Source organism: Glycine max, chromosome 6, assembly GCF_000004515.6.
Source record: "Glycine max cultivar Williams 82 chromosome 6, Glycine_max_v4.0, whole genome shotgun sequence".
Lineage (NCBI taxonomy): Eukaryota > Viridiplantae > Streptophyta > Magnoliopsida > Fabales > Fabaceae > Glycine > Glycine max.
In genome coordinates this window covers 9,215,524-9,233,330 of record NC_038242.2, presented here as the reverse complement: position 1 = coordinate 9,233,330, position 17,807 = coordinate 9,215,524, and the positions used below count along the sequence as shown (strand labels likewise).

General features: G+C 31.3%; 2 protein-coding genes across 2 annotated transcripts; both read left to right on the top strand.

Annotated features, from left to right (window-relative positions):
• The first annotated feature begins 1,337 nt into the window (after positions 1-1,337).
• LOC100783194 (aspartic proteinase Asp1) lies at positions 1,338-4,482 on the top strand. The gene is made up of 8 exons (XM_003526589.5): positions 1,338-1,617; positions 2,200-2,317; positions 2,424-2,650; positions 3,179-3,412; positions 3,501-3,639; positions 3,736-3,930; positions 4,023-4,095; positions 4,196-4,482. Exons 1-8 carry the CDS (start codon positions 1,433-1,435, stop codon positions 4,288-4,290), a joined length of 1,266 nt encoding a protein of 421 aa, XP_003526637.1. The 5' UTR covers positions 1,338-1,432; the 3' UTR covers positions 4,291-4,482.
• A 4,464-nt stretch (positions 4,483-8,946) lies between these two features.
• LOC100782652 (replication factor C subunit 3) lies at positions 8,947-16,699 on the top strand. The gene is made up of 9 exons (XM_003526588.5): positions 8,947-9,391; positions 9,826-10,042; positions 10,957-11,036; positions 11,124-11,283; positions 12,402-12,483; positions 14,889-15,018; positions 15,102-15,165; positions 15,247-15,315; positions 16,441-16,699. Exons 1-9 carry the CDS (start codon positions 9,208-9,210, stop codon positions 16,538-16,540), a joined length of 1,086 nt encoding a protein of 361 aa, XP_003526636.1. The 5' UTR covers positions 8,947-9,207; the 3' UTR covers positions 16,541-16,699.
• The last annotated feature ends 1,108 nt before the right edge of the window (positions 16,700-17,807 follow it).

Genomic DNA, 17,807 nt, shown 5'->3' with positions numbered 1-17,807 from the left:
ATTTTTTCTTTTAATTCCTTAATTAACAAATGATCTAAAAACCTCATATATTTTAAAAGTTAGTAAATATTTTATAAAAGAATACGACATATGTGTTGTTTTAGGTATATTTTTGTGCTATTATTTTTTCAATGAGAACACCACACAAGTATAGTAATTCATAAATGAAAATATAATATGTGCAATAACATGTGTTTTCTTATTAAAAAAAATAGTATAAACACATTTATATAAGGGCATTTAAGTTTTATCCTTTATTCAATTGTTACATTCTTTAATTTATAAATTTCAAATATTTATCAACAAAAGTAACCACTGGTCCACCACACACTAAAATACTATAAAATCTTAGCAACATCAGTTTATGTATATAAAAATGATTTATATAACTCGATAAAATAAGAGAAATATACTTCAAGAAGATAAAATATAATTATGATTATTGATTAAAAAATTATCATTAATATTTTAACAATTTCATAATCTTTAGAACAACTCTGTAATTTTATAAAATTTAATAATTTTATCATACATAATAATCTATAATCAAATGAAAACGTAAAAAAATTATTTTAATTAAATTATTTCATGATTTATTTTACATGCATATATTTTCACATAAACTTAATATTTTATTTTAATATATATATATATATATATATGAAGTAAAAAATAGTTTATTTTTAATTAACCGTTAAAAATGTAATTTATTTTTTTCTTTAAAAAAAGTCAAACTTTTAAAAGAATTCCTTTTTATAGAAGTAAAACCCAATCATCTAATGAATAGTTTAGCACTTTTATAAGTCAGAAACATAGGAGACGAAAATTAATATTCAATACCTAAATATAATGTTGTAGAGAAAAACAAATGTTTGAATTATTGATTATTAAATTAACATAACCTTATATCAGTTAATTCACTCGTTTCGTGATTTTTTTTAAAAAAAGACTTGTTTAATGATAAAACTTGTTAGATTCTCATATAAAAATATTGGCAATATAATTCAACATATTCTTAGAATTAAGCGAAATTCGTGCAAGTCTTATTTTTTATTTAATATATTGTACATAAATTTTATCTAATAACAGAATTTCGCTAAAAAAATATATTTAAGAAAATAGATTGGTAACATTTTTTTACAAGATTTTGTTATTTCAAAGATTCGTTTTTATTTTTTATAATTACTAAAAAATTAATAAGCCTTTTTTTAAAAAAAAAAATTGAAACGAAAACCAATTTTCCTCGTCACCTTAATAAGTCATAGTAGTAATTAATGAGGTGAGAAGGTTCCATTCCAGTGTGCGCGTTTTTCTCTCCCTATAAATCGAAACCCGTTCATGAACACGCAGACACCCTTTAGTCACAGTTCTTTGTTTTCATCACAATTCTCAATTCTGATTTTGAAATACCAACCCTTTTTTTCTTCTGAAGATGGTTGCGAAAAGCAGGGGAATTCCATTGACGACGCTTTTACTCATTCTGTTCCTTTCTGCCATTGTCCCAACCTCTCTCTCGGATCAGGTTCTCAACTCCAAGAATCCAAGACCTTCAAGCTCTGCTTCTTCCCTTGGTTCCTCTGTTGCTTTTCAGATTAAAGGAAATGTATATCCACTTGGGTATGTTATCTTATCTTCACTATTGTATCCTCTGACTTGTTCAACAATCTTCTTCTAAAAGTCTTCCAAACTCTCTCATTTTTTGTTCTTCTCCAAAACTTTCAAGGTTTTTTTTTTCTGGGCTTGGATTTTTTTTCGGAAAGTTTTGAACTTGTGTGGTTGTGTTATGATATGAACCGTGCTAATTGTTTGTAACGTTTTCTTTTTATCCCTACATTAATTAAAAAAATAAATAAAGGGAGTATTTTTCTGATTTGGACGATGGTTCTGTATCCCCCTTTTAGACCTTTGAATACTCCGCTCAACCATTTTACTCTGACTAGTTCTTCTAATATAGGAAGTTTCAGAATCATCCTCGTTTATATCGAACTAATTCGAGTTTCATTGAGTGATCCTACCAATGCCTTTCTGAATATTTTTTAGAGAAAGAAGAATCACACAAAAAAGTAGTTTGGCTTTGACAGACCCCACCCCCACCCCCCTTTTTGTGTGATTTTTTTTTTCCTTTGATCATCCTTGTTCATAGTAACATGATGATTGGTTTTGTAAAAGTTAATGAATGAATTCTTCCTTCATATGCAGGTATTACACGGTGAGCCTTGCCATTGGCAATCCCCCCAAGGTTTATGATCTTGACATTGACACAGGTAGTGATCTCACTTGGGTTCAGTGTGATGCACCATGCCAAGGTTGCACCATAGTAAGTTTCAAACGTTCTCAACTACTTTTACTTATTATTACTAATTACTAACCAATCATCTTATGATGAATGATGATGTTCATTTCCTTAATTGGTGCTTTTTTAGCCTCGAAATCGACTTTATAAACCCAATGGCAACCTTGTGAAATGTGGGGATCCCTTGTGTAAAGCAATCCAGTCAGCACCAAACCATCACTGTGCTGGACCAAATGAGCAATGCGACTATGAGGTTGAGTATGCAGACCAAGGATCATCTCTCGGTGTGCTACTCAGAGATAATATTCCCCTTAAATTCACTAACGGGTCTTTAGCACGTCCTATCCTGGCTTTCGGGTGAGTGTTTTCTCCCCATCTATTTCACAGTGCTTGCGTTTACTAATTTCAAATTGATCATAATGCTGAAACATTTGTAAGGCTTGATTATGCTTTTGATCAATAGGACAATGTTTCTTTTAAATCTCTTAGAAATTAATGGTCTCTTTTACTCATTCATTTATAAAATGTGTCAGATATGTCGTTGTCCTTCACAAAAGATTTTGAGTGATGATACATGGATACCCAGGTTTTTTTAAACACCTAATGAGAGAGAGATAAAAGTGAGATAGAGAGATAGAGAGAAATGAGAGGTATTTAAAAAACATGGGTGTCCATATATCATCAATTAAAGATTTTTTTAGCCCTCATTTATATGACACTTTTTTCCTAAATCACCAAAAGAAAATGATTTAAGTTTTTTGGGATAGACTAAAAATATATATAATTTCATTTATCATAAACATGCTATTATCTTGTCTTTTGTTTAAAACTACAATTGTTCACCTTCCTAGATAATAAAGATTTCCTTATTCTGTTGCATGCTAGGTGTGGATATGATCAAAAACATGTTGGTCATAATCCCTCAGCTTCCACAGCAGGGGTTCTTGGCCTTGGAAATGGCAAGACAAGCATTCTGTCTCAGCTTCACTCTCTTGGCCTAATTCGCAATGTGGTAGGCCACTGCTTAAGTGAAAGAGGAGGAGGCTTTTTATTCTTTGGAGATCAGCTTGTTCCCCAATCTGGAGTTGTTTGGACACCCTTATTGCAGAGTTCCTCCACGTAAGTGTTAAAAATTAAAATAGATATTATTTGTTTCCTTTATGAGATATTGCTACTCATGAGAACTTACACACAGTCTTTGTTTCAGACAACACTATAAAACAGGACCAGCAGACCTGTTTTTCGATAGAAAGCCTACTTCTGTGAAGGGCCTTCAACTTATCTTTGATAGTGGGAGCTCCTACACATACTTCAATTCCAAAGCTCATAAAGCTCTTGTTAATCTGGTGAGATATGGAATCCAAGTAGCCTTGTTATTGTATTGTTTGGCAAATGATAATTACCTCCCATCTTCTGTTAGTAATGTTTGATCTATGATTCAGGTAACTAATGATTTAAGGGGAAAGCCATTGAGTAGAGCAACTGAGGATTCATCACTACCAATTTGTTGGAGGGGTCCAAAGCCTTTCAAATCTCTGCATGATGTCACTAGCAATTTTAAGCCACTATTACTGAGCTTCACAAAATCAAAGAACTCGCTGCTGCAGCTACCACCAGAAGCTTATCTAATTGTCACTGTGAGAACCTTCTCTCTCTCTCTATTTCTCTTTCTAATGAAAGGAATAAAATAAATTATGTGTGTATTGTCTTACATGCTACCCTTTTTCAGAAACATGGCAATGTCTGCTTGGGAATTCTAGATGGCACTGAAATAGGACTAGGAAATACTAACATAATTGGAGGTGAGCAAAATTTCAGATACCAATAAAATATAAGTCTTATTTTTCTCTCTTTTGTAATTTTGCTAATTGATTGTAAAACATTTTGTTTTGCTCTTGACAGATATCTCTTTACAAGATAAGTTAGTGATTTATGACAACGAGAAACAGCAGATTGGATGGGCCTCTGCCAATTGTGATAGATCTTCCAATTCATAAATAAATCAATGTAATTTTTTTCTTTAGCTGAGACTGTAGATAGGGATTTCTCTCAAGGAAATCTTAGCAAACCGGTGCCCTGCAACTTATGATGTTATAGATTATCAATGAGTTGTTAGGCAAGGAGGGTTAGGACTTAGGATGTAAAATGGCTGGAATAGTATATATGATTTACTATACATATTTCATTTACTATAACTTTGTTTCTTCTTTTTTGTTGCCCAAACTATAATTTTGTTTTCCACAGGCTACAATATACGCATTTACAAATGAAACATCGGCTGAAAAGGTTGATGTTTCTGTAAAAAAAAAAAAAACGGGTTGATGTTGTACATTACGTTAAGAGATGAATGAATATACACAAAATTATGTCTAAGGATACTCAAAAAGTGGTAGAATCTAATATAAATTGTAAAAACAAATGAGTCCAAAAAATAAACTTAAACAAATGAAAATGAAAATAAAAAAAATAATTGAATTAAATATGTTAAAATGTATCGGTTAGGTCAGTCTAGTCTGACAAGTCAAAGAGATGTCAAATTGATTCACTTTTTATATAGGCTACAAATTTATTAACTTGGCCTGATTTTACAAGTAATTTAAATTTATCTAATTTTTTCAAACCTCAAATTAAATAGGCTTCATGAAGTTAAGTTAATTTAACTTCTTTATCCTTAATAATTGAATGGCTATAAAATGTTCGGTCCTTTTTTTTATTATTATAAAATTCAAATTGATTGAAATAAAGGTTTGACGAAAATTTTAAATTAACTAATTAAGAACATTTTGAACAATAAAATAATCATGATTTTCACACTTACAAAAAATCCCTTATAACTTATTTATTTTTAAATTATATTTGAGGTGCAAAGACTTGAGCTATATAGATTATAAAAATAAGAAAAATGGCATACCACTTAAAATAGGATTACTATCACGCTAAACATATAAATAAAGAGAAAGAGAATTGTTCCCTTTAAATGTTTTAGTGTCAATGTGACATCATCATCATTTATTGCTATTATTATTATTATTATTATTATTTTACTAATAATAATAATAATAATAAATACTTCACTTACTTTTTTGACAGAATTGAAAACTCTGTTTTTTTTTCCTTTTCCTCGTTCTTTTCATTTTAAAAATAGAAAAAAACTTATTTACTTATTTATTAATTATTTATTATAAGAAATATCAACTATTTGTGATGATATGGATAAAGAAATTGTGATTCTTTATTAGTAGTGGAAGATAAGAAAAACAAAAAAAAATCTATTGTTATAAAAAATATATTTGTAATGATATGGACAAAGAAATTGTGATATTGACCCACACCACACGCACCAATAAATATGTTAGTCATTTTTTCATTAATTAAAAAATTTTCCATTGTCAAGGCTTTTCAGAAAATTTATAAGCTGCTTTGACTATTAAGAATTTAGTTTAATAACTTATTTTACATAAACTATTTTAAGTAACTTTTGATAAGTTATTTGAAAAAAAATAAACTTGCTTATAAGCTTTTAATTTTTTTCTTCTTCCCAATTTTTTCTTCATTATTTTATTTTACCATTTTATTTAATTAAAAAAATCTCTTATCTTTTTTGCTGTTTGAAAAAACTTTATATCTAATTTTTTGTAATCATGCAACTAAGAGACATACAAATTAAAGTTATTGTTATACAAATAAAAAATGGTTGTTTAAGAAAAAAATTTAAAAATATACTTTTTTTTTAAAATAGTATTATTAATAAAGTATGTGTTAGAAAATGGTTTTAAATAATATAATTCTAATAAAGTTTATTTAATTTAATTTCACCATTTTTTTATAATATAATTTAGTTTCATTATCTAAACTTATGTTATTGGATACTCTTTAAATTTTGGTAATAAATATTTCAGTTTATTTAAGTATAATTATCTCACTAGTATTGGTATTCTTTGTGATAGTTTATATAAATTGAAATTAGATGGTTTGTATGTTTTTAACTTTGCATCACAATGTTGACACTAAACGTAGTTTAGTGAATGAACTATTTGCTTTTTTGTGACATAAACGCTTAGATTATATTTTAAGAGAAAGAATGGAGATATTAATAAAGAATGAAATTCTTCGTGATCTAAATTTTACGGATCTAAGTATTTTTGTGTGAATTGTATTAAGGAAAAACATACAAAAAAGGAGTTACAAAAAGCACTCAGCTTTTTGAAATTATGCATATTGATATTTGTAGGCCTTTTTGATGTTAATTCTTTCAAAATGAAAGATGATATATCATCCTTATTGATGACTATTCACGTAATAGTTATCTATCTATTTACTATATGAGAAATCTCAGGTACTAGATGTCTTAGAAATTTACTCGAATGAAGTTATTAGGTCTGATAGAGGTGATGAATATTACAAAAGATACAATGAAACTGGTTAGCACTCAGGTCCATTTGTTAAACTCCTTCATAAATGTGACATTTGTGCGCAATACACAATGCTTGGTATACCACAACAAAATAGTGTATCATAAAGGCGTAATATAACTTTAATGGATATGGTTAGGAACATGCTAAGCAATTAAACTTTACTCCTATCTTTGTGGATATATGTCTTGAAAACTGTCATGTATTTGTTGAATATGATTCCTAGTAAGATAATTTTAAAGACACATTTTAAACTGTGGACAAATAAGACACCCAATATAAGACACCTACATATTTGGGTTGTAAGACAAAAATAAAAATTTATAATCCACACGAAAGAATATTGGATGCAAGAATAATCAATAAATATTTCATTGGTTATCTAAAAAAGTCAAATAAATATATATTTTATTGTTGTAATAATGGGATGAGAATTGCCCAAACTAATCATTATATGAGAATTATCAAAAAAATTAATACAAAATTCATTAAAAATGATAAAATCTAAGTCACTAAATAGTTAAATGATAGAGATAAATCTATTTTACACTGTAAGACAAAACTTACTTTAGGATTATATTCTGAGCAAAATCTATTAATTTTTTAACAAAAGAATGAGAACTAACTAGCCTAAATGAATTTTGGAAGGTTAAAATTGCACAATTCTCATACCTGACGGATTAGAACTTCAATTAAGTTTTAATTAAAATTCCTTTCATGTAAAATTGTGAAATTAGTCTTCTAGCTAAGATACAATGATGTGAGACTATAAAACCTTTGTTTCACTTAATCATCTTATATTTTTAAGAACATGAAGTAAAAATATTTATTTTCATGTTTATCAGAATATTATCGATAACTATTTTCGACTATCTTTTATTTCTTGAAATGTTGCATTTCTATATTTACAGACGTAAGGTGTGACCAATTGACGACGGGTGGATGACATATGCCTTACTTATCAAACACAGTAACAGCAACGAGACTTAACGGCATAAGCGTGAATGCAATTTTAAATTATATTTGCATTCTCTATATTTTTCTCAAATTACAATCAATATTTTTTTATATTACTTTTATTCCTCTTCTGTTAACATAGTTAACTACTATTAATTAAAATATGTGAACAAACAAAATTGTCCTAATATTTTTGTTACACTTGCACTCCTATATTTTTCTCAAATTATACCTGATATTTCTCCATTTTTTCTACATTATTTTTACTTCCTTTATGTTAACGTTAATTAAAATATGTAAGCAGACACAAGTGATTTAATATATTTGTTAAATACTCAATAACAGATTAACAATTAATTTTGTGAATGAATTTTTCTTAAGGCCATAACAGTTTTTCTTTTAATATTTGACTTCCAATTCATTGTTATTAACACTTGAAGAAGATATAGTTTTTGATTGAGATATTATATCAAATACTTAGCCATTAAAAATAAATATTTAAAACAAAGAGTTTAAAACACAGATTCAGAAGTAAAATACTAAAATTTAAAACAAAGTATCATATTCAATTAAGAAGCATTGTTGGAAACACGTCTAACAAAAACACACAACCAAACAACTCAACACGCACAAAAAAAAATGAACTAAAGAAAAGAAGAGTCTTGACAGCGTACCAACAAGGTGGATTCACATCTAACAAAAAGTTGAGCTCATGTCCAATTAGAGATAGAAAAAAAAAACGAAAAATGTTAAAATATTTTTCAAGTTAAAAATTGTGTCATGTCTTTTATGGAATTAAGAGAAATAAAACGAGAGTATTTTAGATATAAATTTTCATTAAAAGTTATGTAATGCATATGTTTACTTTTTGTTAAATTATTAAACACCTGGAAGGGAGGAAGTATGAGTATAATGTGAGCTAAACAATTAAAGAGAGTTTTGTAAGATGTAAAAAAAGAGGAGTGTCAAGTGTAATTTGGAAAAAATACAGGGGTACCAATGTGCGGAAAAAAATAAAGATATTTTAAAAATAAATTTTCATTAAAAGTCATGTGACGAATATATGTTTACTTTTTATTAAATTATTAAACACCTAAGAGGGACGGGTCTACGTGATGTGAGCTAAATAATTAAGGAGAATTTGTTAGGATGTAAAAAAATAAGAGGGAGAGTCAAATGTAATTTGAAGAAAAAAAATACAAAAATACTGTGAGGAAAAAGAGATGGATATTTTAGAGATAAAGTTTCATTAAAAGTTATATGACTAATATGTACTATTAAGTGATATCTAGGAGGGTGAAATCTGAATGAATATAATGCGAACTAGGTTTTTTTTAGGATGAAAAAAAAATATCTGTAATTTGAAAAAAAAAATTATAGTAAATGGAAGTGTAATTTACTCAAATGGAAAATGTGTTTGGCGCCAGTAGGCACTGCCCTCTGCTACTTGTGAGCGGTAAATGCAAATTTCAGTTCTCATTCTCAACAACAACGCACTGAACGAAGATAGAAAAGAGTTTTAGCATCGTGATTCGTGACCTATCAATGGCGCAGACGACCCATCCCATGGACATCGACGACCACACTTACACCGCCAGTCCTGACAAGGGCAAAAGTGTCGTCTTCGCCGGAAACCCTCCCGCCGCCGGCAAGGCCATTCCGTGGGTCGAAAAATACCGCCCTCAGTCCCTCGACGACGTCGCTGCTCACCGTGACATTGTCGATACAAGTAAGACTTCTCGCCGCCTTTTATCTCTCTAGGGTTAATGATTGAGCTTTTTCTTTACCTTCTTTCGCTGCTCACCCAAACAGTTCTCCAGAAGCTCAATATAGGAGTTTTCACTATTATAGTTTAGGTTACTTTTCTCACTTTGTTTTGGAAATAATTTTCTCACCTATCCTCCTTATAGGGTTTTAGGTGTATGGAAGTAATGGAATTGTAGTAGTTGGATTGTAAAACTTGGTTAGCGAAGGAGCTACATATTTTATTTTATTTTATTTTTCTGTTTCATTTTTAATTTAGTTTTGTGGAAATTAGGAAATGAAAAAGGACTTGTAATTGTACATCCTGTGGTTTTTTTAATCAATATCTATTTGCAATTTGAGTACTGTTGGTGTTTCTTTGATTGCTCATCGTTCTTTGTTTGTTAATTTGCTGTGTAGTTGATAGGCTAACCACTGAGAACAGATTGCCCCATCTTCTGTTGTATGGCCCTCCTGGCACGGGCAAAACATCAACGATTCTTGCTGTGGCACGCAAACTGTATGGTTCACAGTACCAAAATATGATTTTGGAGCTCAATGCATCCGATGATAGAGGAATTGATGTCGTGCGCCAGCAGATTCAAGATTTTGCTAGCACTCAGAGCTTATCATTTGGGTTGTCTTCTCTGCCTTTTATCCCCCTAGTTGTAACTTCTTACTGTATAGTTGTGTGTACTGTTTTATGACTGTAGTAAATAGTTCTTTGTAGTTTGTGTCGTTGGTTTATCTATGTTTAACTTGGCTGTCAAATTGATATTCTTTTGAGTTACTTTGTTTTTATGTGGTGATTGCCTTAGCTATAGTGGCCATCAATGTTATTCACTATAATTGAACTTGAAAGCTTCAGAAATTTGTTTGAATATGCTACCCGTGTTTTCTGTTCAGTGTTGCTCGCTTTCAAGGTTCTGCTCTTATTAATGTTTTCCTACTTTCTATACCAGTCCATTGGTCAATTTAGAGATTCTAGTGATCTCCTTTGTTTTTCTGGTCCTATATTTCGTCCTGAAATGTTATTTCTAAAAAGGTTGTACTTTAGGTGATAAAACTAGGGTTTATTCTCTATTCTGCAAGGTGTTCAGTGTTATGCTAATCTTGGAATAATTTAGTGAAATAAGCATTGCAGATTTTTGACACTGTTTTTAATATAATTTCCTCGCTGAATGCTGGATAACTAGGGTAATTATATTGTAAACAGTTTCTCCCCCTGATGCAGATATTAACACATAGAACATTATAGGTGATAAGAGGACATTTATATAATTCCTTTTTGTTCATTTTAATTTTCACTTGTGATTGTTCAGATTTTCAAAGGCAACGGGTTACTCTGCTGTCATATTCTTTTCTTTTCTCTTTTTGTTTTCTTGCTTGCTTTATTTTCTTTTGCTTGCATGTGCTCATGTGCATTTGATTTGTAAACTACATTGATGAAAGTATAACCAGAGTTGAACATTTCCTTTGTTTTTAGTTTTTCTGAAAGTGTACTGGAACTACAAGTTTTCCTTAACTGACTATCAAAAACTCTCTGTTCAGTGTTAAGTCCTCTGTAAAATTGGTATTGTTAGATGAAGCAGATGCCATGACAAAGGATGCCCAATTTGCGCTACGTAGAGGTATGCGCTAATTTTTATACTCTAACTTGTGTATGCTACATCAATCCAGTTTCTTGAGTTATAATACCCTTCATCTTCTTCATGCAGTGATTGAGAAATATACAAAAAGCACTAGGTTTGCACTTATCTGTAATCATGTAAACAAGATTATTCCCGCACTTCAATCAAGATGCACTCGGTTTCGGTTTGCCCCTCTTGATGCTGTCCATGTCACTGAAAGACTGAAACATGTTATTAAGGCCGAAGGGTATGTTTCCTGTTCTCTATTATCTAGTCTGCATGTGGTAGTTCGAGTCAGATAATGTCTTTTGCCATGTTACTTTACATTATCAGGTATTTTTTTTATGAGAATTTCTGTTGTAATCTATTCTCTTAGCTGGACATTTGCGCATATTGAGTGCCAATATATAATGATAATGAAGAAAATGAGGCTTTCATGGCTTATCTCAAGAGCTTGAATTTGTTCTGTTAATATTTTAGCACTTTTCAATAATTTATCTGCTGAAAGCTGGTGACTTTTTCTGATGGTTGACCTTTTCTAATGCAATGTGCATAATCATGTGCAAAGTAAATTCTGCTTCATTTGGGTATCAGGTCATTCAGAGGGAAGGGGCTGGGAGGGGAGAAAATATGCTTCCCGTCTCTCCTGACTCCATCACCTTAGCATATACATTCATTTGTTTCAGTTCATCGTAGAAGGTTATTATAATGTGTTAGTTGGTTGTATATGTGAATAAAAGTCTTGATGCTTACGTTGATTTGTATATGTATAATGAAATACTCCAGGAAAAAGGGATATTATATTCAGTAGTTAATACTGATAATTGAATCATAGGTACAGTCAGAGATATAGAAAGCGCATGCAGGTCCAACAGTTCTAAAAATATAAGACCTGACTTGTGTGTGCATCTCTCTGTAACTTTTTGCACAGTTCAACTGCAAGTGTTCCAAATCCTTGAATCATATCAATTCCTTTTAGTTAATTAGTGTGCTTAAATTTTTTAACACAAAACTATGGTTCACTTTAGATTTTAAAGTTATTGAGGAGTCCTGTTCCTGTAGATAAAATTTTGAAAGGAAACCATTAAGCTATACATGCAGTAAAACTCACCATTTGATTAGGACACTGTCTCTGAATTTGGAAATGGAATTATGATATTGGAAGGTGCTAATTCCTGTGAAACATATATTAAATTGTTTGTACATGCTAATCCCCTTCCTCTAATGCATCTCACATCTGTGCCCTTGTTATTGGATAATCACTCAACTATATTGTTAATTTTCTATAAACATTTGCGATGTTGTAATTCAATTTTTGACTTAATAACTTTCAATATGATGATTGCCATTTTGTAATTTGACTAGGCTTGATGTTGAGGACAGTGGCTTAGCAGCTTTTGTTCGGCTTAGCAATGGTGATATGAGAAAGGCTTTGAATATTCTTCAGGTAGTATGCTGATAGCCTTCAGTTTCCTTATATGCAAATCTAGCTCAGCTAGTCCTTTTTATTTTTATTTTATTTTTATTTTTCAAATAAAGGAGTAATTGTATCGATTATACTGAATCAAATTCCATTTTGGACATGAGTACTATACTGTTTCAGTATCTTCCCTTCTGCTGCTTACATTGATGCACACATTGAGACGTGTTTAGAACCATACACTTGTATACATGAATGCTTACATGGAATCATACAACAATTAAAAGTAGGGAAATTCGGGTCATAATTGGTGAAGTCTTAGAGATGGCAAATATTAATTCCGGTATTTTTACTTAGAGATGATTATGCATGTTAGATGATCTGAAAGTATAAAACTCTTGAATGACTTCTGTATTGCAGATTCTTGCTTGAAAACTTTCAACTTTAATGGCTAGCAATATACATTTCAACAGCATTTATATCCTTATGCCATTAGGTGAGGTCAATACTGGATTACAAGAAACCATTGGACTCTGTCAAAAACCAAATTTTCAAGAATATTATTCACCATGAGATCCATTTTAATAACTTTTTTAGCTGTTCTTGGTCTCCATCTATCCCTTTTCATAGGGTTAGAAACCGTGCAATATTATACTCTTGTCATTGGGACCTAATGACATTCTTTGCATATGTCCAAGTCACCTTAACCAAATTCTTGTCTTCTCTTTGATAAGTGCTACACCAATATCTCCTTTTATGCAATCATTTTGTATCTTGTCCTTTTTCATGTCACAGTGCATCTATGTTAACATTCTCATTTTTGTTACTCCTATTTTTCTCCTATGTTGTCTTTTTAAAGTCCAGCATTGACTACATTAGAGTATAACTAGCCGTATAGTTATAAGATAGAACTTTCCTTTGAACTATATTTTAAAGTAAAAATAACCTCTGATGTTTTTTGGTATTTTAACCACCCAACTTGTATAATGTGTGTGGAATCTTTATTAATTTTCCTACCATTTTGTAATATTGATCCCAAATGGTTAAACTTAGAAATTGTTGTATGACACCTCCAATTTTTATCTCGATCATCCTCTTGTTTATTGCTAAAATTGTAATGTATATACTTTATCTTGCTCTTACTCAAGTAAAAACCCTTTGATTCCGAAGTCTTTCTCCGAAGCTCAAGTATAGAGCTAACCTTGTCCCTTGATTCCTCAATATCATCTGCAAAAAACATGCATTTGGGGATAATTTTTAGAATGCTGTTGGCAAGCTCATCCAAGACAAGATTAACTAAGCAAAAACTCAACTAACTCAAGATTAAATTAAGCTTATCCTTATGGGCTTGTCCCATCTCTAGGAATTCTCACACTAATCGTTACCCCATCACTCTTGTAGCTTATTTCAAGTTAACAAAACTATAAAAGCCATATGTAAGTCTCTTTCTTTGCTTTGATACCTTTCCTTCAACCCCTTTATTAGAAGATAAACAGCTTTCATTGTAGACATTTTTGGCATATATGCGTGCCATGTAAGTTTGTACTTTTTTTTTTTTGATCAGCCAAAATATATTATATTATAAATGAATGAAAGTACCAGAGGTACTATAAGTACAATATTAGTGCTAGGTATGGTGCTGGATCCACTAGTGTGAAGATCCAGATTGCTGACCTGATATATTACTACAGTGAAATACCCATCATTTCTATCCTATATACAAGAAGCTACTGGTAGATTACTAGATCAGTAGGTATATGAGTCAACAAAATCTTTCTCAAACCCTCTAAGCCATGACCAGATTAGAAATATTGCATCTTCCAGTAGGTATATGTAAGTTTGTACTTAAGTGATCCAGTTAGTTGATGATTTTCCATAAATATATACATGCAATGTACTGATGATTTGTGTATGTGTACCATGCAAATTTGTGTTTCTGCTGGTGTCAACTAAATTTACCAAAATGATAATTTCTTCTTTGGTGAGGTATGGCTTATAATGAATATTATGGTATTTTTCCATCATAGCTGAGGATGCTGATATTGTATGCAATTTCTTTGTATGTGATATTTAGGAATGCTTGTAGATGTCTTGACTTTTTATGAACTTGTACTGTATAAAGAAAAAGGAGGTAAAGTAGAATATAAGTGAGACTGGACTGAATGTGTATATAGGAAACATTTTTCTTAAGTAATCTTCTGATTTATTTTTGGATCCAAATGCTGATTAGCTCTTAAACTACTCCTGTGATTTTCACTCAAGTGTCAAGGACATATTCTGTTGCTTTAATATCCAAGAGTCAAGGACAACTAACAATTTACATCTTTTAACCACGGGGAAAGTGTTATGAATTATTATCTCCTGAATTGTTTTGTTTCTTTTGTATCAGTGGATTGCAAATGACATATTCTATTGCTTTAATATTTGTGCAGTCAACACATATGGCTTCTCAGCAGATAACAGAAGAAGCTGTTTACCTGTGCACTGGAAATCCATTGCCAAAAGACATTGAGCTAATATCTTACTGGCTTCTAAATGAACAATTTGCAGATAGCTTTAAAAGTATTGAGTGACTTGTTACCCTTCATTTGTGTTTAATATTTATAAGCAATTTATGATTTTTATTTGGCTTTAATTTCAAATAGGAATAGATGAAATGAAGACAAGGAAAGGGTTGGCCCTGATTGATATTGTCAGAGAAGTGACAATGTGAGTCTTATGCATCATACTGACTGTCCAACTTCCTAGCAAATTTTTTTTCATCTTATTTTTACTTTATTGTTACTGCAGGTTTGTTTTTAAGATTAAGATGCCTTCAGCTGTGCGAGTACAGTTGATGAATGATTTGGCAGATATAGAGTATGTATTCTTGCCCTACTATTTACATGCTATTCTCCTTCTGCCTTGCCTAATGAACAGATGTGTTAGTTACATCAAACATTTCTCTAGACATAAAATATATATGTACAACTATTTGGAAGGCCTTTAAATAGGATTTTAGGGCAGGTCAAGCTTTTATGCTTAATAAAAGACTAGGCCAAGCTTTAAAAAAACTATTATAGGTAACAAGCCAATCTAAAGGCTGCCATTTTGCAAAAAAAAAAAAAAAAAACTGGCCTTTTCAGGTGAAGTCTAAACTTAGTCTAACCAACCTATTTCTAACTAGTTATGTATGCAGTTGTGAACAAGCACAATAATGAAAAAGGAGAAATAAGTTGACTTGGATAGAAGAAAAAAGTTTCTCTATCTCTTCTTCCCCATCTCACGGGCAGTTGGTTATCAGATCTTTTAATAGTGAACATAACATAAGCAATTTGACACTTTATATATATGAGTGTTAATAGTAAAAAATGTGTTAGAGTGTGTTGTTAGCATTCCTCTTTTATATATATATATCAGAGAATAATTATGATGCTTTAGCAGTTTAGCAACATGCTACATTCATATAGTTTTTACATCTAAGATTTTACTTTTCCCTGGTTGATAATTTATCCAAAATGCTTTGTCATTTTCATAGTTTCATGCTGCTTGGCACATATTAGGTGGCAGTAGATCTATATATTTTGGAGCTCTAGTAATTTACGAAAGAGGAACGGTAGTAACACAGTTTTTCTAACCCGATCACATTTATTGGCTGAAATTTAATGCTTTGATATAGATGTCCTATTCTGTCCCTGTCCCCATCTCCCTAGTCCCTACCCCTCTTCTTTCTCTACTGCCATTGCAATTTCCTCTCTTTTCAATGGTTTTGATACCCTGAAATTTGGCTATGGCTAAGTGCACCCTGGAATTTTGTTTATATGATTAATCTTCATGTATTAGAGATGACATCATTGCATGACCTTGCCATAAAGTGTAAAGTATAATAATGAAACTTGAATAATCAATAATGGGTCTAAGGAAAAAAGGTGAATCTTCTTGCTGCTGTTCTTGGAATTATATTGGCTCTTATGATAATGGGAATGAAATTTTCATCTCTTCCAGGTACAGATTAAGTTTTGGGTGCAACGATAAGCTTCAGCTTGGATCGGTTATTGCTTCTTTTACACGTGCTAGATCTGCACTGGTTGCAGCTGCTACATAGCCTACTTCTGAAAAATTACTTTCACATACTACTAGGGCCTGGCTTGTTTGATTTCCTGGGCATGTCACTACGGATAATGGGATTGGGAGGATCTTAATTTGTGTAAAGATAGTAACTGTGTCAATCTTTTTTAACTTAAGATGAGTTTTAAAGTTTCAAGTACCTTTCCAAAATTCTGAAGTAGATATCTTCTGTTTTAAATTTTACTGCAGCTATTTTAGATGACACCATTAGGTTTGAAAGTTAATATCAATTAGCCATTTTGATATCAATATTCAATACAATGAAAACACTTTGAATGTATTAAATTTTGCATTGTAAATGCGAGGTGTTTCCACATAGAGCCAGAAAGCGCGTAATAACCCGAAGCATGGTTATGTAAACCAATTTCCAAATCCTTAAAACATTCTCTGCCCAAAGCGCAGTATCACCTCAATTCACCCTCATTTTGGTCTAATTTCTAAAAGAAACGAAAAAGTTAGACGAAATCCAACTGTAAGAGATAATTGAAAGAAGGGCCAAAATGGGATCAAATGAGCAGATGCAAAAAATGGAAAGTTCAAAATTCAGAAGCTTAGAAGGAGCATTTTTTTTAATAGTAATTCGTTATGAGGGCGAGCCCTGGTGCAGCGATAAAAGTTGTGCCTTGGTGACTTGTTGGTCATGGGTTCGAATCCGGAAACAGTCTCTTTGCATATGCAAGGGTAAGGCTGCGTACAATATCCCTCCCCCATACCTTCGCATAGCGAAGAGCCTCTGGGCAATGGGGTACGAAGTTTTTTTTTTTAATTCGTTATGAGAGCATCATCAAGAATGAGGTACGGTAAATTTTTAGTATTTTCATTATAAAGAGAGTAGGCCTTAGACCATTTTTTTCTTCTTAATCTATAAGTATCCTCTACTAACGTGTTGACCCTACAAAAAACTATTTAGCATAGCATATCGACACGTCGAGGCAGTAAATGACATATGTACACGGATACATTCGAGGCAGCAAATGTAATGTTATAATGACAAACAGAGGGAGGGATTGATTGAATTTGGATGGTAATGGAGAAAAGGACATAAACATCTTGGCCTCAGAATTCGCTGATAACACGCATTTTCGCACTGCAATATTTGGATCTGTAGGAATCTACCATGCTGAATGTTGGTTTGGTTTTTGAGCAGACATCTTGACTATTTTTTTATTGTAAGGAATTGTAGCTTTATTATATTACGCAAACCAATCTTAATATCTAATAAGCTAGTCAATATGTATATTTTA

Bases quoted from the DNA above. Each gene is read 5' to 3' on its own strand.
- LOC100783194 (XM_003526589.5), top strand. From the start codon at position 1,433: ATGGTTGCGAAAAGCAGGGGAATTCCATTGACGACGCTTTTACTCATT. The intron at 1,618-2,199 runs GTATGTTATCTT...CTTCATATGCAG, and splicing joins GGAAATGTATATCCACTTGG to GTATTACACGGTGAGCCTTG. The intron at 2,651-3,178 runs GTGAGTGTTTTC...GTTGCATGCTAG, and splicing joins CGTCCTATCCTGGCTTTCGG to GTGTGGATATGATCAAAAAC.
- LOC100782652 (XM_003526588.5), top strand. From the start codon at position 9,208: ATGGCGCAGACGACCCATCCCATGGACATCGACGACCACACTTACACC. The intron at 15,166-15,246 runs GTGAGTCTTATG...TTGTTACTGCAG, and splicing joins ATTGTCAGAGAAGTGACAAT to GTTTGTTTTTAAGATTAAGA. The intron at 15,316-16,440 runs GTATGTATTCTT...CATCTCTTCCAG, and splicing joins AATGATTTGGCAGATATAGA to GTACAGATTAAGTTTTGGGT.